Source organism: Mesocricetus auratus, unplaced genomic scaffold (genome assembly GCF_017639785.1).
Source record: "Mesocricetus auratus isolate SY011 unplaced genomic scaffold, BCM_Maur_2.0 Super-Scaffold_100001, whole genome shotgun sequence".
Taxonomy (NCBI): domain Eukaryota; kingdom Metazoa; phylum Chordata; class Mammalia; order Rodentia; family Cricetidae; genus Mesocricetus; species Mesocricetus auratus.
The window spans coordinates 13,701,686-13,726,943 of NW_024429187.1; the positions used below are offsets into that span (position 1 = coordinate 13,701,686).

At 46.1% G+C, this 25,258-nt stretch overlaps 1 protein-coding gene across 1 annotated transcript in view; it reads right to left on the minus strand.

Annotated features, from left to right (window-relative positions):
• Positions 1-25,258, minus strand: part of Lmntd1 (lamin tail domain containing 1) — a 46,131-nt gene that overhangs the window by 10,688 nt on the left and 10,185 nt on the right. Inside the window, exons 5-8 of the mRNA XM_040743599.1 lie at positions 17,796-17,982; positions 16,216-16,335; positions 5,541-5,761; positions 4,423-4,595 (exon numbers count right to left, since the gene is read on the minus strand). Coding sequence (XP_040599533.1) covers positions 4,423-4,595; positions 5,541-5,761; positions 16,216-16,335; positions 17,796-17,982 — 701 coding nt within the window. The remainder of the gene's footprint in view (positions 1-4,422; positions 4,596-5,540; positions 5,762-16,215; positions 16,336-17,795; positions 17,983-25,258) is intronic.

Here is a 25,258-nt window from a genome sequence, read left to right on the forward strand (position 1 = left end):
GAGGCACTTGAGAACATGCTCAACATCCCTAGCCATCAGGGAAATGCAAATCAAAACAACTCTGAGATACCATATTACTCCTGTCAGAATGGCTAAAATCAAAAACACCAAAGACAGTTTGTGCTGGAGAGGATGTGGAGAAAGAGGAACACTCCTCCACTGCTGGTGGGAGTGGCAACTCCTACAGTCACTTTGGAAATCAGTATGGAGATTCCTCAGGAAAGTGGGAATCAGTTTACCAGAAGACCCAACAATTCCACTGTAAGGCATTTACCCAAAAGATGCACATTCATACAACAAGGACATCTGTTCAACTATGTTCATAGCAGCATTATGTGTAATAGCCAGAACCTGAAAACAACCCAGATGCCCCTCAACTGAAGAGTGGATAGAGAAAATGTGGTACATTTACACAATGGAGTACTACTCATCAGAAAAAAACAATGGAATCTTGAAATTCGCAGGCAAATGGATGGAACTAGAAGAAACCATGCTGAGTGAATTAACCCTGTAGGAGGAAGCCTGTATGTTGCCATTAACCATGTGACTTACTAGAGGCGCATACAGATGAGGTAATAAAAGAGCGGTTTACCATACCGCTAACCACACCCACTTTAGGCATGACTAAAGACGTATACGGACAGACGTAAAGACGTATACATACGTAGGTGGTGAACTACATCCCTAACCAGGCCCACTTTTGGGCATGGCTAGGGGGCGTTACGGGGGAAGGCATAAAAGACTGCACAAAGGAAGTCTTGGTCTCTTTTCCCGGATTTCGGCTTCTGGTTCGGCAGAGGAAAACTCCTGGGCTCATCTGGGTTACGTCGTTTATTGTTACAGCATCATAACCCAGTCACAAAAAATACAAACATGGTATGTACTCACTTATGTATGGATTTTAGACATAGAACAAAGGATTACCAGGCTACAATCCACACTGCCAGAGAAGCTAGGAAACAAGGAGGACCCTAAGAGAGACATACATGGTCCCTGGAGAAGGGCAAAGGGACAGGATCTCCTAAGCAAATTGGGAGCATGGGTGGAGGGGAGAGGAAGCTAGGAGAAACAGAAGGGGAGAAGAAGAGGGGAGAGGAGGACATGGAGGAGCAGGAAGGTTGAGTAGGGGAAGAATAGAGGAGAGCAGGATGAGAGATACCATAATAGAGGGAGCCATTATAGGTTTAAAGAGAAATCTGGCACTAGGGAAATGTCCAGAGATCTACAAGGATGACACCAACTAAAAATCTAAGCAATAGTGGAGAGGCCACCTTAAATGTCCTTCCCTGATAATGGGATTGATGATTACCTTATATGCTACCCTAGAGCCTTCCTCCAGCAGCTGATGGAAGCAGAAGCAGACACCACAGCTAAACACTGAGCTTAACTCCTGGAATCCAGTCGTAGAGAGGGAGGAGTAATGAGCAAAGGGGTCAAGACCAATATGGTTTAACCCACAGAAACAGCTGACCTGAACAACAGGGAGCTCAAGGACCCCAAACTGATAGCCGTGAAACCAGCATAGGACTGATCTAGACCCCCTAAACGTGGGTGTCAGTGAGGAGGCCTCAGTAATCTATGGGGCCTGTGGTAATGGATCAGTATTTATCCCTAGTACACGAATGAACTTTGAGAGCCCATTCCACATAGAGGAATATTCTCTCAGTCTAGACACATGGGGCTGGGGGTGGGGGTGGGGGCTAGGCCCCGTTCCAAATGATATGACAGACTTTGAAGGGGGTTAGTGTGGGGCAGGAGAGGAGAGGAGGGAGAGGGAACTGGGATTGACATGTAAAACAAGCTTATTTCTAATTTAAATAAAAAATAGAGGGGAAAAAAGAACAGGAAGTATCTCAAAATGGAGCGATACTGCAATGAGATCAGATCTCCATGTAACACTGGAGTTAATTCCTTTGTGTGGTATGATCATGTCACAGAGAGCGGACACACTTAGTGCAGTGTCCCCTCTGGAAGGTAAAAGCAGAGTGGCCATCATGTACTGGCCTACAAATCCTTTTATGTAGTTAATGTTCGAAAAGTAAGGAGCAGAGTGTGTGGCCCAATATCAGCTCAAGCCCAGAACCATGGATATAGACTTTCAGGCTGTGGGTGTGGCAAAGTTGTCATGATAGATTTTTACACCCTACCACATATTTTCACATCTTTAACAGCTGTGGGTGGTATCATTAGGCATGGGGCCTGCCGGTGTCTCTTTAAAATTATCTTATTCTTTAGTCTCTAAGCTCCTGTACTGTATTTAAGAAACAGCTAAAGGGAAAACCACCACCATTCTCTCTGCTGAGGTGTCTTTCTTCTGCAACCCAGCCACTGCCTATTTGCTACAGCAGGACGAAGGGCAGGGCTGGGGAACCTGCGAATGTAGCTCGTCAGGCTGTTTGCCTTTCTCTTTGCTGGTAATTGTGTGCTCATGGCAGCAAACTGCCCCACAGTACAAAAGACCCCCCCACTAAAGAACTCCCCGAAGATGAACGCACGAGGTCACTTCCCCTTGAAGAATTGGTCATACATTTTTTTCAAGGACATGAGCCTGTGGCTCAGGCATTCCCCTTCCCAGTTATTCGTCAGTCATTTAGAACATGTCTGTTGGTGATTGTCTTTTGCAGTAGAAACCAAAGGAGATTCTGATGATTCTTTAGCTGTGCATATTCATAGTTTCGTGTACAGCGGTATAATGATGAGCAGGAGCGCTGAGGTGCATGGTCTCTTCCAGAATTGTTGTTGGTGCAGAGTGAGCACACACAGGGAAATATTTTCTGAATCGTAACAGAAATATTCTCCAGGAAAAGATGAAACTAAAGTTATTTGGCAAGTTGAGTGACCGAAACCATAGCAGATGTATTTCTTGAGACTCTCAGGGAGAAGCCATGGAGTCCCAAGCACCACACCTGTTCCCCTGACTGGGGATCTGTCGCTTTAAGAAAACATTGACAATTCAGATTCAAATCTTACTTCAGGGTTGAGGAGACACAGGCAGTTAATTATTAGCAATTGTTAGAACCCATTATTCCATTTCTGAAAGGTGCTAGTATGGTGGGTATTATTTCCCAAGAGGTGCCGGCAACTCTCCTTACACTGTGGCTTTTCAGTGTTTTGACGGGGAATTCTGAGGTTTGTGGAGTGGTCTGAAGGGTCACAGACAAGAGGGTTGACTCTCGAGGTTGTGGGCAGTGAGTATCCCCCCTCGTCGTGGACAGAGATGCCTGTGTTCTGTACACTGGGATTCTGCTAAGACCCGTGTTTAAATGCAACACTCAGCAAAACAAGGCTGTAAGATAACAGCTACTGTGTGAAACTGTGTCTCAGCGCTGGGATCTGGTTCCTTCTGGGTATAGTGTTCTTCAAATTCAGTTTTTCTCAAGAATCTGAGGGCATCGGATAAGAATAAAGTACTATCCCCCAGAAGAAACGACACAAACACAGCTTTGCAGCAGATCCAGAAGGCTCGTGGACTTATGAAAATCTAATCAGAGACTGGGTTTAGGATGACAACTCGGCCAGGCACAGCAGGGTATGCCTGTGCTCCTGACACTCAGGACGCCAAGGCAGGAGGCTTAAGAGTTCAAGATCGTTCTGGGACATCCTATCTCAAAATCCAAAATAAAATCAAACAGCAGCAACGATGACGAACACAACCGTCCCCTCTAAGATCCTGTCAGTACCGGACCCCGGTTGAATGAGAATAATAAACCTGGGCTCTGATGTTCGGCTGTGTTTGGAAGTGGTGGTTATCTCTTGTCACATCATAACACATGCATTGTTCACACCTTCAAGAATTATGGCAGGAGGCTGAGGCGGGAACACTGTCCCGCTGGCCACGTGGTTCCTATGGCCGATCAGTTAACTAGCTGGTATTTATGCAGAACCTTCGAAGTCAGTTACTGGGCTGCCGTGTTATGGCTTTGATGAAGGGTCCCCAAAGGCTTCGTGCATTGAAGGCTCAGTCCCCCAATGCAAACAGTGCTTAGGGGTGAGGATTCCAGGGAGTGGATTGGGAGGGAGCCGAAATCTGCATAGACTCGGCAGTTGGAACTGTGGAAGGTGCGGGCTGAGGGGAGGACGGAGCTCCTCTGTGGGTGTGTCTTACACTGGCCATTTGCAGATACTGCTCCTTTTTGTTTCACGGTTGCCACGAGGCGAACAGTGTCCCCCCCCGCCATCTCTTGTATCATGGTGAAAAGCAGGTAAGCCACACAGGCCTACCTAGCTCTCCAAGAACCAAAATAAGTATTTTCTTTGAACCATTTCTCTCAGGTATTACCACAGAGACAAAGAGCGAATGCAGCCTGGCACCCAGGCCTCACTATGTTTAGTGTTTCATGCATCCGCTCTGCCTCCCCTGTGTTTCCTCTCCCCGGCCCCTCATCTCTTCCTCTCTCCTGCAATCTCTGCGCTTTTGCTTACCTGGGGCTGACTTGGGCTTGGCTGGCTGAGACGTCAACTGTGTACCCAAACTGCTTTCAGGAATGTCTAAGTCACATGACTCAATGAGAGAACAGTAGGGATGTGGAGGGGTGTAAGGACTGCGGCACCAAGGACTCCGATTGGGTAAAACGGTTGGCTGGATTTCCTTTTCTCTGTAGCAAGAGAAAGACCAGCTTGAGATCTAAAGGCATTTTATGCAGTAGCATTTGTATTGAAAGTGCAAGTAGCGAGAAAGCTTATTTAATAAACCAAGGAAGGGGAGCTGGAGAGGTGGCTCACGAGTTACCAGCACTGGCCACCCTCCCAGAGGGCCTGGCTTCAGTCCCCAGCGCCCACGTGGTGGCTTTCAGCCGCCTGTAACTCCAGTTCCCAGATGCCCTCTTCTAACATCTGTGGGTACTGAATGCACATGGTACACACACATGCATGCAGGGAAAACACCCGTGCACATAAAATGAAAATAAGAGATAACAATATTAAAAAACAAACAAACAAATGGTATGTCTTTTCTGGATCTTGTAGGCAGACCATTTATTATGTCGCAAACATTTGCTTAAAGAGGAATGAGATTCTGCACCTCTGTCCTCAGCTAGCTTGAGGACACAATGCCTAGGCATGCATCTGCGTCCGCCTTCCCACCTCTCTGCAGTTGCCTTGCCCCAAACAGCAAGCAGTGCAAGGAAACGTGAGGGGGCCCCTGGGTCTCACGACTACCCGCCAACAGTACCACCCTGCGATGTAGGTATCTGCCTACCCGCCAACAGTACCACCCTGTGATACAGATATCTGCCTACCCGCCAACAGTACCGCCCTGTGATATAAGTATCTGCCTACCCGCCAACAGTACCGCCCTGCGATGTAGGTATCTGCCTACCCGCCAACAGTACCGCCCTGTGATGTAGGTATCTGCCTACCCGCCAACAGTACTGCCCTGTGAAAGCCCGTATATAGATATCTGCTCTCTACGCTGCATGCAGTTTGTACTGGAGCGGTGGCCAACTGATTGATGAACCACACTTCTGCTCCCAGTTCTCCCCACATGCTCAGTGACTGATGGGGAAGGATTCGAGAATTAGGCAAAATGAAGTATCGTTTACCTCGTAAGAGCAGGGTGGACCTGTTCTACCTGACATGGGGAGGTCTCTTCCTTGGTTGGCTCTTGGTTTTCCTTACTTAGGGTAGACGTGGATGCTGTTGTCCACCTAAACATATGGCTTTTCTGTGTTGGAATCACTACTGAACATCTCTCAAATTCAATATCGGTCTCTAACTTCTCCCATGCTTGCTTCCAGTGGATTGGAGTGTACCAGGCAATAGCCTAATAGAAATAAAGAGGGTTTTCAATTTAAAATATTATTGAAGTTGTATGTATGCCTTAGGCCTATTATTGCATTGCTATGTAGCTTTGGTTTCAAGATTTTGTCTGAGATGGGCTCTCACTCTGCAGTTTTAGGTTGGGTTGGCACTTGCTATGTTGCCCAAGGTATTCTATAAGTCATGGTAATCCTCCTGCTCCAAGCTTCAGAGTGCTGGGATTAAAGATGTGAGCCTTTAGACCTTATAATTGATTTCTAAAATAAATCTTATTGTTTTTAAGTTTCCAGTATTCACTATAGCATACGCATACACACACACACACACACACACACACACACACACACACACACACACATACAATCTGTGACAAGAGCTAGTGAAATTTATTTTAGAAAATCCCAGATACAAAGCCCCTTAAGTGCTTACAGCCCATGTGCTGGGCATTAGATCTCTAGACTTACGTATGCTATGCGTCATCTTTGGGTATATACCAACAGACACTTCTGGGTCGTGTGCAAATATGCGTCATCTTTGGGTATATACCAACAGAGACACTTCCGGGTCATGTGCAAATATGCGTCATCTTTGGGTATATACCAACAGACACACTTCCGGGTCGTGTGCAAATTCTGTTGTGGTTTCTTTCAAACAGCCCTTCCTGGAGCTCCCACTGTGAAGACAGGATCTTCTCCCTATCTGGATCTTAAATATGAAACAAGGGCCTGGGAAAGTACCAGAAAGTACTGCCCGCAGCTTTGTAGGCAGCTATCGTTCTGTTTGCCCCCTGAACAACATGAGGTCGCATACTGTCATCACTGATGGGTTATGAGTCTATGGATTTCCAAAACAGGGCAGGGTGTCCGTCTGTCATGTTGGAGTTATATAGGACTCATGGCCACTGCTTACGCTCACTCAGTGTCTGGTGGAACCTTAGGCCTGTCTGCTTCATTCAACATGTGGACAGGAATGAGATTTTCCAGGAAAACGAGATTTTCCTGAGATTGCAGAGTGAGGACTAGTTTCACTGAGGTAAGAATGGGAGTGATGTTTTTTAAGAACTGTGTGTTGTTTTAGGGCCTCATGTGGACACAGAATCTCCTTGCCTTCTTGTTAGGGGTGTATTTTTCAGCTGAAGAAGGCTACTGCTTTATCACAGCTGGGTGTTTCTAATGCGATGTAACCCAAGGTCAGGGCAGGAAGTTTGAAAAGAGCCCTAAAGAGGAGGCTATGGCAGACGGTGTGGTTTCACTCTGAAATGTCACCTAGTTTTGTGCTTTGGAATCGGTCCTCACTTGATGGCAAAGGTGAGGCTGTTGACACTTTGCCGAGAGCTACCTAGCTGAGCTCACCGAGGCCAGTTCACGGGCTTGCGCTACCTCAAGCCTCTTCTGGAAGTTCTGCAGGCTCTGTTACCATGGTTTTTGCCCAAGTGCAAGAGCATAAGCAACTTTTGGGCTTGATCCTCTGATACTGCGAGCGGAGATAGCCCTTTCTATCCCCGGGTCTCCGTCAGCTGTTTTGGTCATGGTAGTGCTGTTTTAGTCTGCTTTCTGTTGCTGTGGTAAACACCATGACCGAAAGCAACCTGGGGAGGACCTGGTTTATTTGGTTTAAATGATCTGATGGCAGTCGATCGTGAAGGAAAGTCAGGGCAGGAACCCGGAGGCAGGAACTAAAGTGGGGACCATGGAGGAGCACTCCTTCCTGGCTTGCTCCCCTTGGCTCAGCCTGCTTTCTTGTGTAACCTGAGCTTACCTGCCCAGTGTCAGCTCCCTGACAGGTACCTGGGCACTCCTGAGTCAACCATTAATCGAGGAAACACCCCCACAGACTTGCCTACAGGTCGATCTGAGAGGCTTCTCTACTGAAGATCCCCCCTTCCCCTGTCCCAGATGACTCCAGCTTGCATCAAGCTGGCAAAAACCACCCAGGACAAGTGCAAAATAATACAACTGCAATAGCTGGAGGGAGGAAGAGATTCTCTAGGGGACCAGGATTGTGTCTGAAGGCTGTGATGTGGTGAGATTATCCACCCTGCACACATCTGCTTCATTGACCACGCCAGTTTGGGCATGGTCACAGGTGCGGATGTGATGGGGGAAGGCTAGGTCTGGGGTCCTGGACCCCAGGTTGCTCTCTTGGTTCCTGTTGGGTCATGGAGTGAAGCCTAGGTCCAGATCCTTGGAGCTGGAACTTGCGGGTCATCAGGTTCTTATGTAAGTGACTTCTCCCCAAATGGAGTTAACCTATATTTAGCCAAGTCCTGTGTATCTTAATCTGTATCAATAGTATTTGGCTTGAAGGGACAGTCAAATGATGGTCATTTGTACCTGTAGGTAAACAAGCACTGATTCTGGCTGGTGCTTTCATGGGATTTTAGTTCCTTGTGGTGGACAAGCAATGATGGAGCAGCTCCACGGTGACAGAGGATTTGACAGAGCTCCTCACGCTGTGGGAGACCAAGATGTAGGAGGCACAAAAGGGAGAATCCACCTACAGTTACCCACTTCCTCCAGTGACGACCAAACTTCCTAAAGCTTAAGACCCCTCAAATAGTGCTCCCTGATGTGAGGCAGGTGTCCTGAATGTCATATTTCAAGCATCACTTTTTTTAAAAAAATAATTTTACATCCTGACCAAAGCCTCCCTCTTTCCTTTTCTCCCCTCCCCCAGCCTCCCTCTGACCCCTTCATTCTACTCCTCCTCAGTATTTGCTCAGAAAGGGGCAGGCATCCCATGGGCATGAGTAAAGCAAGGGAAATCAAGCACCTCCCCCTTCACTCAGCCTGGGCACGGCAATCCAGTGTGAGGAATAGGTTCCCTAGAGCCAGACAAAGCACCGCCCCCACTGCCAGGAGTCCCACAGATAGACCAAGCTACACAATTGTCACACAGATGCAGAGGGTGCCCCAATAACTTCGGGGTAGTAAACTCTAGGGCGTGGCCTTGTCTGCGAGGTGATACTGATAAGCTGGAGTGGAAGTGTGCTCTCAATCTGTGGCTCTAGCCTGTGCTTGGCATGTTGGGACATTAAGTGGTGGAGAGGCCATATGGGATCGGTGGCAGCTTCTGCTTTGCTCTGCATTCTTGAGTTTGCCTTTCCACCGTGCCCCTTAATAAGTTGGTTATCATACGTTTTGTAAATTCTTCTATCACCTGGCACCAACGTGGTGGGTTCAAACCCAGGACCCTGAGATTAAGGGTCTCACGCTGAGCTAGCCTTAGTCTTTAAGTTATACAGGTTATTAAGAAGTACAGGTTAATAGTCAGCCACGTTTATCATACTTATATTAGTTAGGTTCTCTATATGCATAGAGATGTACTCCACATAGATAGACAATCTTCAAATACTTCAAAGACCTACAGAACACGGCATTAAAATGTTTTAATACTGGAGAACTCTGTTAACGTGAGACATGACCACTCCTGGCAGCACTGGTCTATTCCTGAGGGGATGTTGGGCATTGAGGGCGCTCCATATAGAGCTTGTGTTCTTCTTGGCAAAACTGGCCTATTGAACAAAGTACTTTCCCTTGCCTCAACTGCTGACAGTAAGCGCGCTGTCCAATCTGGACAACCAGAACTCAAGGAAAAATGACTGCTGACCTTGCCAAGACAAGGTAGGGCAGTCTTTCAAGTTTTCCTGCTTCTGAAAATGGTTGGTCAGATACTCTAGGCCTGCAGTCACAGTTGGCTGCCCCAACATTGCAGAGAGACTCTGGGTGACTGTCCAGGTACCCAGGTACCCAGCTGTTTCTGTCATTTTTTGCATCTCTCGGAAGTTACTTGCTTGTACTTCCAGCTTACTCAGATAATATTATTTTCCTCCTCAGGTCTTTGATGGGGTTGAAGACTAGACAGTCACAGGTGTTATTCTCTCATATTTTAGCTAAAGTATATTAGGTACAAGACTTAGACTCCTAAGGATAGGACAGCTGTAGTGATAATCTCTGTTATTTGCCATTTACCTATAGCCTGGACATTTAGTATGGGTTTCTTGCTTGATGTTCTTGTCGGTTGTAGTTCTGTTTTTGTGTATGTTATTACCCTTTCTTACCCCTGGACAATACTTGATAATTGTTCCTATTGTATATAGTTTTGTATTAGACTTAGAACCTCCTTATTTAGACAAAAAAAGAAAGTGTTGTGGGAACTCATTCCACCAATAGCCTTGGGGCAGCAAGCTTTAGTGCATGGCCTTGTCTGCTACGTGGTCACTGATAAACTGGAGTGGAGACTCACTCTCGCTCTCTCGCTCTGTCGCTCTGGCGAGTGCTTGGCGTGGTGGGACACCAAGCAGTGGCTGGGTCAGCTCTGCTTTCTTGACTTTGTCTTTTCATTGCACCCCTTAATAAACTGGTTATTATACTTTTTATAAATTCTAGAATCAGCCTAGGACAGTCCCAGGTAGGCTCCCTGGTTGTTGGTTCAGACTCTGTGAGTTCCCATGAGCCAGGCTAGCCATTTCTGTGGGGTTTCCTCTGATGTCCCTCATTCCTGTTTCCTAAAATTCTTCCTTACTTTCCTCAGCAGGATTCTCCAATTTCAGTCCAATTTTTAGCCGTGGGTCTCCGAATCTGCTTCCATCAGTCACTGGATGAAGGTTCTCTGATGACAACCAGGGCAGTCACCAATCTGATCACAGGGGTGGCCAGATCAGGCTCTGCATCTACTGCTGCCAGGAGTCATAGCTGGGGCCATTATTGTAGACTCTGCAAGTTTCCCTTGCATCAGGGACTCCATAAATCCCCCCTTTCCAGTCATCTCTTTCAGCATTCTCCCCTTCCACCCACCCCAATCTGATCTCTCAAGTTCCCATGCCCACCCTCCCCCAGTCCACCCACTAGATCTCCTGTTTCCCCTTCCCTGCCCTTGGACTTTCTTTGTTACCTAGGCTCTCTGGGTCTGTGGATTGTAGCATGGTTATCCTTTACTTTATAGCTAATATCTACTTGTGAGTGAGCCTGTGCCACATCTGTCTTCTGGGCCTGAGTCACCTTACTTGATTTTTTTTCCTGCTCCATCCATTTTCCTTCAAATTTCCTGATGTCACTTTTTTTCAAACAGCTGAGTAATTCTTCATCCATTCTTTGGTTGCAGGGCATCCAGGTTGTTTCCAGGTTCTGGCTGTTGCAAATAAAGCTGCTACGAACATAGTTGAGCAAGTGTCCTCATGGTATGATTGGACATCCTTTGGTATGTCCCTAGGAGCTGGGTCTTGAGGTAGATTGATTCCAAATTTTCTGAGAAACTACCATATTGGTTTCCAAAGTGGTTGTACAAGTTTGCATTCCCACCAGTAATAGAGAAGTATTCCCCTTACTCCACATCCTTTCCAGCATAAGCTGTCATTTGTGGTTTTGATCTTAGCCATTCTGACAGAAGTAAGGTGAAATCTCAGAGTTGTTTTGATTTGCATTTCACTGATGGCTAAGAATGATGGACACTTGTTTTCGTGTTTCTCTGCCATTTAATATTCTTTTTATTGAGAATTCTGTTCAGGTTTGCACCCCATTTTTAATTGGATTGTTTGTTTTTTTTAATGTCTGTCTGATGTGGGGTTGATGAAGATCCTTCCCCATTCCATAGGCTGCCGTTTTGTCCTATTGACACTGTCCTTTGCCTTACAGAAGCGTTTCAGTTTCAGAAGGTCCCATTTGTTGATTGTTGTTCTTAGTGTCTATGCTACCGGTGTTCTATTCAGGAAGTGGTCCCCCATGTCAATGTGTTAAATGCTATTGCCCACTTTCTCTTCTGTCAGGTTCAGTGTATCTGGTTTGATGTAGAGGTCTTGATCCACTTGGACTTGAGTTTTCTGCAGGGTGACAGATATGGATCTATTTGCATTCTTCTACATGCCACCATTCTGTAGTGAGGTATACATCCCTACTCATACCTGTAGTACTGACCATGCCCATTTGGGTGTCATCACAGGTGAGGACATGATGGAGGAGAGGACTAGATCTGGGGTTGAGGACGCCAGAGCCATCTCTTGCTGCTGGTTGGGTCATGGGAAACAGCCTGGGAGGATCCTTGGTGCTGGAACCTGTGGTGGTCACCCACCTCTTGTGTAAGTGCATTCTCCCTGAATAAACTTTACTTAGCCTGTACTGAGTCTAGTGAATCTTGATTTCCACATGAGTTAAGCCAGCATCATTTGTTGAAGATATTTTCTTTCCTCCATTGAATAGTTTTGGCTTCTCTGTCCAAAAAAATTGTATCCATAGGCATGTGAATTTATGTCTGGGTCTTTCATTTTATTCAATTGATCAATATGTCTGTTTTCATGCCAATACCATGTTGTTTTTATTACTATAGCTCTGTAGAAGATCTTGAGATCAGGGATGATGATACCTCCACCAGTTCCTTTATTGTACAGGATTGTTTTAGCAATCCTGTTTTTGTTTTGTTTTGTTTTTTGCTTTTCCATAAGAAGCTGAGTATTGTTGCTTCAACTTTTATAAAGAATTGCCCTGGAATTTTGATGGGGATTGCATTGAATCTGTAGATTGATTTTGGTAAGATTGCCTTTTTACTATGTTAATCCTACTGATCCATGAGCATGAGACATCTTTCTATCCCCTATTATATTCTCCAATTTCTTTCTTCAGAGACTTGAAATTCTTGTCAGACAGGTCCTTCACTTACTTGGTTAGAGTTACACCAATATATTTTATATTTTTTGTGGCTATTGTGAAGGGTATTGTTTACCTGATTTATTTCTCAGCCCTTTTATCATTTGTATATGGGAGGGCTACTGATTTTTTGAGTTACTCTTATATTTTTGGTTGTGAGCCTAGCCTTTAACAGCTGAGACATCTCTCTAGCCCTGTCTGAGTTAATCTTATATCCAGTCTCTTCACTAAAGGTGTTTATCAGCTGTAGGAGTTCCCTGGTAGAATTTTTTGGGTCTCTTATGTAAACTATCATGCCGTCTGCAAATAATGAAAGTTTGACTTCTTCTTTTCCAATTTGTATCCCCATGATCTCCTTTTGTTGTCTTATTGCTCAAGCTAGAACTTCAAGTGCTACATTGAATACATATGGAGAGAGTGGACAGTCATGTCTTTTTCCTGATTTCAGTGAAATTGCTTTAAGTTTCTCTCTATTTAATTTGATATTGACTGTTGGCTTGCTGTATATTGCTTTAATTATATTTAGGTATGTTCTTTGTATCCCTGATCTAAGACTTTTATCAGAAAGAGATGTTGGATTTTTTCAAATGCTTTTTCAGAATCTAATGAGATGATCATGTGGGTTTTTTTTCTTTCAGTTTGTTTATATGGTGGATTACATCGACAGATTTTCACATATTGAACCATCCCTGCATCTCTGGGATACAGCTCACTTGATCATGCTGGATGATCTTTTTGATGCATTCTTGAATTTGGTTTGGCAGTATTTTTGCATCAATGCTCATGAAGGAAAATGTTCTGCAGTTCTCTTTCTTTGTTGTGTCTATGCGGTTTGAGTATCAGGGTGACCGGTCTCATAGAAAGAATTTGGCAATGTTTCTTATGTTTTTATATTACGGAATAATTTAGACTTTGAGTGCCCATGCCACAATATGGGAGGCTCTCTCAGCCAGGACTCTAGGGTGAGGGCCTAGGCCCTGCCCTGGATGAAATGACAGTTACTGGAGATCCACAATGTAGGGCCTCACCCTCCCTGGGGATCAGAGTGGAGATTGGGTGTGGGACTGGGGGACCTGGTGGGGAGGGCAGGGGCGGAGGGGAGGGAGAGGGAGCTGGGATTGACATGTGAAACAAGATTGTTTCTAACCTAAATTTTAAAAAAAGTATGGAAAAAATTACCAGTATTAGCTCTTCTTTGCAAGTCTGGTAGAATTTTGTGCTGAAACCATCTGGTTCCGGGAGTTATAGTTCCATTTAAATTGTTTATCTGATCTTGGTTTAATTTTGGTATGTGGTATCTCTCAAGAAATTTGTCCATTTCTTTTAGATTTTCCAATTTTGTGAAGTACAGGTTTTTGAAGTATGGTCTAATGATTCTCTGGATTTCCTCATTGTCTGTTATGTTCCCCTTTTCATTTATGATTTTGTTAATTTGGATATTCTCTCTCTGCTTTTTAGTTAGATTGGATAAGGGTTTGTCTATCTTGTTGATTTTCTCAAAGAAACAACTCTTTGTTTCATTGGTTATTTGTATTGTCCTGTTTCTATTTTATTGATTTCAGCCCTCAATTTGATTATTTCCTGCTGTCTACTCCTCCAGGGTGTGTTTGATTTTTTTGTTGTTGTTGTTGTTCTAGAGCTTTCAGGTATGCTGTCAGTATGAACTGTCTCCAAATTCTTTATGAGGGTACCTAGTGCTATGGATTTTCCTCTCAGCATTGATTTCATTGTGTCCCATAAGTTTGGGTATGCTGCGCATTCATTTTCATTGAATTCTAGGAAGTCTTTAATTTCTTTCTTTCTTGATCCAGTGGTATTTCAGCTGAGAGTTGTTTCATTTCCACAAGTTTGTAGGCTTTCTGTAGTTTGTGCTATTGTTAAATTCCAATGTTAGTCAGTGGTGATCTGATAAGATACAGGGGTGTTCCAATTTTCTGTATCTGTGGAGACTCATTTTGTTATGGAGTCAGTTTTGGAGAAGGTTCCATGAGGTGCCAAGAAGAATGTATATTCTTTTTGTGTGTTTGGGTGAGATGTTCTTAGACAATCTGTTAGTTCTGTTATTTCTCTGTTTACTTTCTGTCTGTATGACCTATCCATTGGTGAAAGTGGATGGTCGAAGTCTCCCACTATTAATATGTGGGGTTTGATATGTAATTTTAGCTTTAGCAATGCTTCTTTTACAGGTGTGGGTGTCCTTGTATTTAGGGTATAGATGTTCAGAATCGAGACATCATCTTGGTGGAGTTTTCCTTTGATGAGTGTGAAATGTACTCCATCCCCTTTGATTAATTGTAGCCTGAAGTCTATTGATAGATATTAGGGTAGCTACACCAGCTTGCTTATTCTGCCTATTTGATTGGTCAACTATCCATCTTAATTTGGGTTTTGCTGCTGATATCTCAGGAGACTGCGTAAGTCACTTGGATTACATATCCTTATTTTTACATCCAGCAAAAATTATTACAAGTATTACAAAATTCAATTTAAATCCATAAAGACATGGAAGTCTGAGTAAAAATGGGTCTAGTTAGTTCCCAATCCTAAGCACATCAATGGGCTGGAGAGATGGCTCAGCAGATTAGACTGCTGCCCCTCAAGAGGACCCAGGTTCAGTTCCCAGCATCCACACCAGGTGGCTCACAGTCACCTGGAACTTTCAACTCTAGAGAATATGACACACTCTTCATTACTCTGTGGGCACACACACACACACACACACACACACACACACAGCACACATAGAGCACATACTCATACACATACAGCTCACATACACTATAGCACTTACTCATACACTCACACAACACACACTCTCACACACAGCACACAGACTCATATACACCACACAGCACACATACACACAGAACACATACATACACATGCATCACACACTCACATACACACACAGAGCACATACATACACACGTATCACACACTTACACACACAGCACACACAGCACATACTGATACACACACAGCACACACATACACACATAGTCACATACATATACCATGCACATAGCACACACTCACATAGCACACATTCACGTACACAGCATACACTCACAAATGAAATAAAATCTTTAAAAACTCACTCCAGTACCCAGTACAGCTGTGTAATAGAGGGAGAAGAAAACGCATATTCTGGCCAGCACAGTGTGGGGTGAATAGTTCTGTGGCATAGTAAATTTGCCAGAGGATAAGAATTAAAGACAAGATCTAAAGAAAAACCTGAAGAGCATTTTGAAAAACAAATAGTGTTTGGCTCTCATAAAGAGGTTAAATCCTACTGGTATATTCTTGGGTATATAATTGTGCTAGTATCATACCAAAGAAAACATAAAAGTGCCAAGCATTGGAAAAGAATGACAGATTTTAACATATCTAGTCTTATCTGCATAAAAGACGGTCATTTCAAATTAAGAGCATAAGCCCTTCCGTTAGCTTGTGGGCCTCCTGAGCGCAGAGATCAAGCCTGTATGCTGAATTCCTGGTGCACAGTTCAGCCAAGAGAATACACAAGAACCCCAAGAAATAATCTGGACAAACAGCTGACCAGAGCGGGCCGTGTCCAGTGCCATCCTTACCCCACACTTCCAGGGTCGTGACACTGACTCTGAATCTGCGGCAGCCTGCAGGACGGCACGGCTCCTGCTGGCCAGCTGTGAGCACGGTGGGGAGGGGCAGCTGTTGTCTGCCCCAGGTGCTGCGGCCTTTCGGGGTGACTCTAGTCACGGTTTTCAGAGTGTGAGGACAGAGCAGAGCTAGATGTACACACGGCAGGCCACTGGCAACAGCCTCTGACCCTGACACTCACCTCACCGTGGGGTTTGCACAGGATGGTCGTGCAGTCCGGACTGGATCGGAACCTGTTCTGTTCCTCCCAAACGAAGTCGGTTGGTGGCTGGGACTGTGCTTCTGATGCTGCTGCCCACACCTTGGAGAAAGCAGTGTGTTGCTGACAAATGCCACTGGGGTTCCACTTAGATCCACAGATGTCACTGTCATTAATCTTTCTGCACGGATAGGGTTTTCAGTGTCATTAAAGGTGGGGAAGTCCTTGCATTTGCCTGGGCTGGGCTGGAGCTCCTTGTGCCGCAGCCTCCCAAGGCCCCGGGCTACAAAGGCTTCTGTGCTTCTAAGTTGTTTTGAAGTATAATGGAACACAGAGATGCAACGCAGGTTAGACTACTGCCCAGTCCATGGTATGGGGGCTTCCAGCAACCCAGGATTCCACAAAATGCAGCCCAACTGCACACGGTAAACTTACCGGCATATCTTTGAGGATTTTTTCCCTGTTTTTTGTATCTTGATTTTACTGTTCTCAAATGTGAATTTATAAATGACAAGGTCTTATCTCAATGTCATGCAAAACAAACATAATCTACTCTACTGTCAAGGACTGAGCACCCCAGGCTCAGAGAGACACAGTCCAAATGGAGAACTGAGTTAGCTCCTGCTCTCTGAGCCAACAGTCTCTTCGCTTGTCTTTTAAGAAAGTGCTTTCTTAGTTTAGGGACTTAGGACGTTCACTGTCATAGCTAGGGGACAAGCCTGAATAAGACTGCATCCTGACCTGAAGAGAGCTGCAGAGACTGATGTGTGGGCATTTGCCCACGTCACCATAAATCACAAAGGTCACATTCAGTAAAAAGGCCAGTGTCTAAAGGCCACTTGTGCTAAGCTATAGGCCGACTGCAGAGGGAGCTTTCCCTATTCGAGCCTGGCCCTGATATTTATTGCCAACTCACAACGTTCCCGGTTTACCGTGTTCCCAGCTCCTGGTGTCCCCAGACTCACCGTATTATCTCATGGTACTCCCTGCTCATGGAGCTCAGATCAAGGCAGCCCTGGCTCACAGTTCCTCCTATACTCCTGGCTGATAGCATCCCAATGCACAACATAGTCTCAGTTCACGGCGTCCCCAGCTCACCATGTTCTCAGACCCTGGACAGGCTGTGGCGTTCCCACCACATGGTGCTCCCGACTTGCTGCGTTTTAGCTCATGGTATTCGTGACTTGCTGCGTCCTTAGATCCTGACACCCCTGGCTCACAGTTTTCCCAGAATGCTGTATTCCCAACTCAGCTGTTCTCAGCTCCCGGCACTCCTACACTCTCAATGCACTGTGACAGTAACACATGGCACTTCTGCTTCAAGGTATCCCCAGCTCAACACATCCTCAGCTCACCGTGTTCCCAGTCTGCACTATTTCCAGCTCAAGGTATTCCCGGGACATTGTATCTTATCATGGTATCCAAATTGCTATTCACACACCATTGTGTTCTCAGCTCCTGGTATTCCCAACTCACAGTGTTCCCAGCTCGAGGTGTTCCCAGCTTGCGGTGTTCCCAGCTGATGGCACTCCTAGTTTATGGTGGTTCCAGACCATACTTACCGTCACTGTGGAGTTGGCCTGCATTGTGATGTTGGGGGGGAATCGGTACAAGGAAATGGCACGTCCATTCACGTTCTGTTGGAGAATGTGGTTCCCAATCTCCATCTCTTTGTCAGTGGAAGAATTAACGAGCCTCACAAACAAGCCCTTGACATTTACATCAACTATTTTAATGTCTTCAAGAAAACTAGAAAACAAGAAATGCAAGGTGGGTTTGGATAGAAATGTCTTTGGTACATAGTAATATGGCGCCTGCCTGTAATCTCAGCACCGAGAACACAGAGGCAGGAGTATCACAAGTACAAGTCAGTCTAGTCTATGCAGCAAGTTACGAGCTAGCTAAGGCCTCATGAGAGCCCCCTCATGAAATAGAGCCCAAATAATGAGTAGGTAAGCTATGAATGGAACCTGTAGGTTTTTGTAATAATTTAGTTTTATTTGTGTGTGTGTGTGTGTGTGTGTGTGTGTGTTTTGCTGGCATGCATGTCTGTGCACTACATATGTGTAGTACTCACAGAGGTCAGAAAAGAGCACTGGATCCCCTGGAACTCAGGTTACAGACAGTACTGAGCTGCCATGTAGGTGAGAGAAACTGAACCCAGGACCTCTGGAAGAGCAGCCGGAGTTCTTAACCACTGAGCCATCTCTCCAGCCCCAAGAACTTCTGCATTTTGCAACCTAAGGAAAATGGCTTGCACTATTGGTTCTGACCATTATCAGAACAGTAGTTAGTATTGACCATTTTACATAAAACAAAGGAAACCTAAAATGTGCTTATGTGCCCGGGCATAAGTGTTACGGGAAAATGTGATCATGGTTTTCTCTATGTCCTACTCTCAATAGAAGCCACTGTGACATCAAACACCCAAAAGGAGATCAAGGGGCTGGGGCTGGCTCACTGGCTAAGAGCATTTGCTGCTCTTTCAGAGAACCAGGCTTTGGTTTCCAGAACACACACAACAACTCACAACCTCCAATGACTCCAGTTCCAGAGGATCTGACGCCCTCTCCTGGCCTCCAAGGATACCACATGCACATGGTACACAGTCATATATGCAGACACCCACGCATGCACATAAAAAATAGTAAATCTTAAACCACAGACATCAAAAGTCAAAGCACATGGTTCTTTCTTGAAAAAGTGACCATGATGATAAATAGCCACAGTGAGCTCAAAATAATTCTGAATGGTGACATTATGTACACATACAATGATGTTTTTGCTTCTCAATGGTATTGTAGTATGCTACAATACGTGCTAGTCAGTTACACATCTGCATGTCATAGAGTGTCACCTGCAACACACCAGAAGGTCATGACTTCCCTGTGTTGGTTAGAAACAGCAGCGATGTGTCTCAGTTGATTGCAATAACTCATCCTGCTTGCATGCGAGCTACTTGACAAAAACACACCTGCAATGCTTAGTCCCTATTTCCCCACAATTTTTTTTTTCGAGACAGGGTTTCTCTGTATTGTTTTGGAGGCTGTCCTGGAACTTGCTCTGTAGACTAGGCTGGCCTCAAACTCACAGAGATCCGCCTACCTTTGCCTCCCGAGTGCTGGGATTAAAGGCATGCGACACCCACGCCCAGCCTCCTCACAATCTCTTATCTATACCAACAAATTGAAAAAGTTATGGGAATCTGAAAAATAATTTCTTTGTGTACACACATGTCTATGGCGTGTGTGTGTATGAGTTTGTGTACACACATGTCTATGGCGTGCGTGTGTATGAGTTTGCATGCTCATGTGTGGGAGGCACGTGTATTTGCATGCAGAGGCCTGAGGTTGATGTTGGCTGTCTCCATTGATCATGCTTCACCTTATCCACTGAGGCAGGAGCTCTTGCTGGATGAAGAACTTGCTGGTTTGGCTGGTCTGGCTGGCCTCACCTGGGAGGCCCCAGACTGCAGGTGGTCACGGAGTAACTCTTACAGACCCTACAGGAACAGCTGCCTGCACGTCCCTGGTGGTAGCTCTGACCAGTTGTGAACTGAACCGTGCCACTGCCGAGAGCTGGCATGGCATTCCTGTCCTCTTCACCTCCAGACTTCCCGCGACCACACTCCGCCAGCCAGCTTCCTCCATCCATGCCCTTCTGCTTGTCTGTGTGACCGCCTCTGTAGCAGGCTCTTATCTCTGTGTGACGCTGTCACAGCACCCTAACTGGTTTCTCCAGTCTCCCCCCCACTCCCTCGCTTTGAATTGCTCTCCCTTTAGCTCCCAGAACAATCTCTGTGCGCACCCAGCCTGACACTGCCACGTTTCCGCCGGAAACTGTGACTTCCTCCCAGAGACTGAACCAACTTCCCAGCATGGCAGCATCCTGCCTAGTCTCTCAGTTTCTTACATTCCGTATCCACGCTTCTTACCTCAGGCTTGAGCTGTTACCAGGCAGAATTCCTTGAGAGAGCACGTGACTGCACACACCTCTCAGGGCCAACACAAATGCTGTCCCTGCTGCCCACATGCTTGCCAACCCTTCCATTTGAGACAAGTCAGCTTTTTTAGCACCAAGAGTACAAAACGTCTCATTATTTCCGTTTGGTCCCCTGATTTGGCCACTTAGTTTTCCTTTTTGGTGAACTGCTATTCCATACCATTTAACTCACTTTTCTACAGGCTGCTTTGCATTCTCATTACTGATTGATGGCATAATGTTTAACATGTGCACATACATCCCAAAAGGAGAGGCTACAACTCCCTTTCTTTTAGTACATGCTATGGTTTGGATATGAACTGTCCCCCACTGGCTTGCGTGTTAGGACATGTGTCCTCCAGCGGGTGGCGCTGTTTGGTGAGGTTGTGGAACCTTTACAGTGTGGGCCTCGCTGGAGGAAGTGGGCCACTGCGGGTGGCCGTGGGGTTTGTAGCCCGGCTACACTATGTCCTCCTTGCTTCTAGTTCCACCTGGCTGTGAGGAGGTGAAGGTCCCAGCAGCACTCCAGCTCTGTGCAGCACCTGCCAACATGCTTTCCTGTCACGACAGTCCGTATCTCCCGAAACTGTCTGAGCACTTCCTGCCCTGAGCTACTGATGTCACTTACTCTGTGACAGCGAGAAATGGCTAATACAGTAGACTTGAATTTTTCTCCCCACAGCTGCTGCTTTTATGTCCTGAATAAGAGCGGATTTTCCTATTCTTTAAATGCTTTATGTGCACGGGTATTTTGTCTGCATGTATAGAATGTGTGTGCACCACTCGGGGGTCTCATGTCATGGAGACCAGAGGGTGAGGGGGATCTACTGGAGTTCCGTACAGTTGTGAGCACTGAGACCTCTGTGGTAGCCTAGATGTACCACCCACCCTTCACCCCTGGGACCCATGAATATGCTAATGAAAACCAGGAAAGGTTTTGCAGCTACAGCTGAAGCAGGTTTTAAGAGAGAGACTAGCCTAGGCTATTCAATAGGCCCTTAGTCCAAGGAGTCCTTAAAGTTAGGGACTGACTCCAGGTGAGCAGAAGGGATGAACTAAGTAAGGCACACTGCTGCTGGTGAGTACAGGGACCCACGCACAAACCCTCAGGAGAGGACGCCACGACGACACCCAGCCAGGAAGTGCTGGCCTCAATCCCAAAGTCAGAGGAACTGCCTTTGGCTAACAACCTCGAAGAGCGTGGCCCTGAGCCTTAGATTGGAGCTCAGGTGTCTGACACTTGTCTATGACTTTGTGAAACTCTAAGAAGAAAAATCAGACAAACCAATCCAGGATTATGACCCACACAACTGTAGCAAGGCCCAGACGCTGAGACTCAGATGCTGAGACTCAGCAGGCAAAGGCGCTGGCTGCCAAGCCTGAGAACCCCAGTCTGATCCTTGGACTCCACATGGTAGAAGGAGAGAGGGGAATCCCACAGCTTGTTCTGCAGTCTCTACATGCGTGCTCTCTCTCCCCCTCTTCTGTCTCCTCCTCTCCCCCTCTCTCTCACAACACAGATGTTTAACAAATAAACTGTATTCTAAGAGAGGTGCTAATTTGCTTATTTTAAGTCACGAAGTTGGTGGCAACTTGCTATGGCAGCAGAATAAAACTAATACGCACAACACTGCCCATCTGGCCTGCAAGTTTGGTTCCAATGTTCTTTTTGAAGACTTATTTCAGTGTCCCTTGTCATCATCTCCCTCCTCCTCCTCCTCCTTCTCCTCATTCTCCTTCTTCCTCTCCTCCTCCTCCTTCTCCTCTTCTTCTACAATCAACTCTGAGGCAATGCTTTTTGTCTGGTCTTTGAAGATATCTTTAAATTTTTAAGCATTCTCTTTTAGAAGCCTTTAGAATATACCTGTGTTGGTTGGCCTGTTTCTTTAATGTCCTGTGAGCTGGCAATGTTCGTTGAATCTTTGGCTTGTTGTCTTCAGTGGTTTGGGAAAGACTATTTCCTGGCAAAATAGTTCACCCACATAGTCATTCTTGGTCACCCTCATTCTTCAGTAGCTACAATTATATTTTTAAGTTTCATTTTTAACTACATTTACTCATGTGTGTGTGCATACGTGTGTGTTTGTGCGCACGCATGTGTTCATACCTGCATATGTGTGGAAGTCAGAGAACAGTTTATGGGAGTTGGTTTCCCCCCCATCACAGGCATACCAGGGATCAAACTCAGGTCTTTCACACTTGGTGGCAAGTGCCATTCCCTCCTGAGCCATCTTGCCGGCCCTTGATTTCTTTCTAGTCTCATCTGTATGTTGTTCTAATCCCCTTAGTCTCTATAATTCAGGCTGGATATTTTCATCAACAATTTCTTCTCCTAACCCAAAGCACTGTTAAACCTGTGGATGGGAATGTCAGGCTCTGCTGCTGGATATTTCTTGTAGAGCCCACCTTTGGTTCTTTGACTTCTAGTGTGGAGATCTAGGCTGACATTTTCATCTTGTCCCAAAGTTCTCAGAACTGTTCAATCACTGCTTGTTTGAATCCTTAGAGGCCTACACCATCTCATTTTCTATGCCTGCTTCTGGAATCTGTTTTGTGATTGACCTTTCCTTCCTGTACATGTTGTTGGTTTCACTTAGTTTCTGGTATCAAATATTTAAACTCTGCAGAGAGATCACTTAAGGCTCTGCATAACGTTTTGTTAAAACATTGCTTCTGGCAGCCATCTAAGTTTTATGACAAACAAGCTCACATTAGTGTTGCTGAATCAGCGCGAAGTGGCTGGGGACTAGGCTTGCTCAACGCAGTTTGTTTAACCTCCGGATGTACCCTCTGACATTCTCATTGGAAACCTGAGGTTTATCCTTGTCCTCGACACCTCCTAAATGCCGATTCTACTTTAAAAATCAATCACGACAGAGTCTCTCACTGCTCAGGCCCTTGCCTGTTACTTTCAAAGGGTAACTGTTGAGTGTCTCCAGACCCTGGGCAGTCCCTCTAGTCCCAGCCCCTGACAGAGGCGGCATGAGCGTGCTCTTCTGTGCACTCTCTTCCAGACAGCTGCCTCTCTTCACGCGGCCGCTGCCGGCGTGTGAGCAGCTGCTTCACAGAGACTCCCCTCTGAACTTCCGTGACCCCATCCCCTCAACTCTTTTGTCCTGTTGGGTTAGGATTTACGGCTCTGACTGATTTGTGGCTGCATCTTTTTTCTCTTCTTTCAAATCCCAGGGTCCTGTGACACCATTCTCATCTTACTGGTACTGAGCTCTCTCGGTGGGATGGCTTTATTTTTCAAGTTTTATTTATTTGCTGTATTTACGTGTGTAAATGGTTGCCTGTGTCCGATGATGTGCGCCACGTGAGTGCAGGAGCCCGCAGAGGCCACAAGAGGGCACCGGATCACCTGGGGCTGGAGCCATGGGCGGTTGTGAAGGGCCACGTGGGTTCTGGGGGAGCCAAACTCGGACCCTCTACAGGAGCAGCCAGGGCTCTTAGCCACGGGGCCCATTTTTAATTTTCTTATAGTACACATGTTTGCTTCTCGGACTACCTTTGCCTCGCCTCACTAAATGGTCTCCATTTGAGATTTGTTTTTAAGTAGGTGAATAAGTTGGCCATAGCATATATAATCAAATATTTGTAGTTGCTTCTTTAAAAAAAATCTTGTATGGCCAGGTGAAGTTTTTTTTTATTATCCTAGCTTTGTCTTTATGCACACCTATAAGACTCTTGGGCTGTCTGGAAGAGGGCTGTTTGCGTTCAGGGAACTTGACTCACCTTCTAATGTGATACCAAATGCTACAGCAGATGCTTCACATGGCACATGGAAATTCCAAGGCTGCTGCTAATCTGATGTCACAGCCTTCAGTCCTTGTCCTTTCTCTTCCCTGAGAGCTTTGCATGCGTCCTAACTAGGATAGGTGCCTTGAGGCTTCTGCTTGCAATCCTGGTTGGCTGAGTGGGGGCTTCTGCTTGTAATCCTGGTGGGCCGAAGGTGGAGGCTGATGTGCCCATCTTCCTGTCTGCAGCTCTGGCATGCATTTAATTTGTAAGGACATGGGGAAGACACAAGGCTGTACCACCAGGAAACGAACGTCACATCCCTTTCCTTTAGCGGGAACCTGTGGAGTGTTGGCTTCCTGACCGTGCCATGCTGCTTTTTGGCTTTCAAGTTTCTGTCACTCTGTGATTTGTGGTCAGTTCCTGACTGTCTGTAACAGTCTCAGTAATGCTACAAGTGACGTTTGAGTGTGTAATTGGGTGTGTATGGGGTGGCAGTGGTGTCTAGTGGGGACAGTCTTCCACCAGGAAGGGTGATGCGCTTAGTCTGAACCAGAGGCCTCTGGGGACAGGAGGAGTTTTGCAGCCTCACCCGTTGTATGGGAGAATAGATGTCCATGCAGGAATCATGGCCGGAGCCCGTCTCAGTCCCAAGCTCACCCCTTCTGACTCTGGACCTAAAGAATCAGGAAGCCTCTTGGGAGCACTACTCAGCTTTGGTTGTCAATTTGATGCAGGGTAGGGTCATCAGAGAGTGGAGCCTTGATGGAGATCAGATTGCCTCCGGGTGTGTCTGGGGGGTGTTTTCTTGATTGTTAATGGGTGTAGGAGGGCTCAGCCCACTGTGGGCAGCACCAATCCTTGGGGAAATGGTCCGGGGCTGTCTAGGAGAGTCAGGTGAGCGTGAGCCAGAGTGAACCATCAAGCAGAGTTCCACCATGGTTCCCGCTTTCCTTCCTGCTCCGAGAGCCGTCGAGGATGGATTCTGACCTGGAGTATAAGTCAGATGAACCCTTTCCTCCCCTGGTCTGCTTGGTCAGAGTGTTTTATCGCAGCAGCAGACAGCAAACTATGCTCAGGTAGAGGTGGAGGGTAGATGGGCAGGCTGCCCTCTTAGAGACGTCTGCTCACGGGAGCTAAGCTCAGCAGGGCTCAGATACAGGCAGTGCTCACATGCGTGACTGGTGGGAGCTCTAACACCCTCTCTACTTCATGTCCCGTTTGCCTACAAACCTTTGTGTTTTTCTTTCCAGTTGGCAAATATTAAAGCGATCCCCAGAGACGGTGGGTGGTGGTGGGAAAGAAA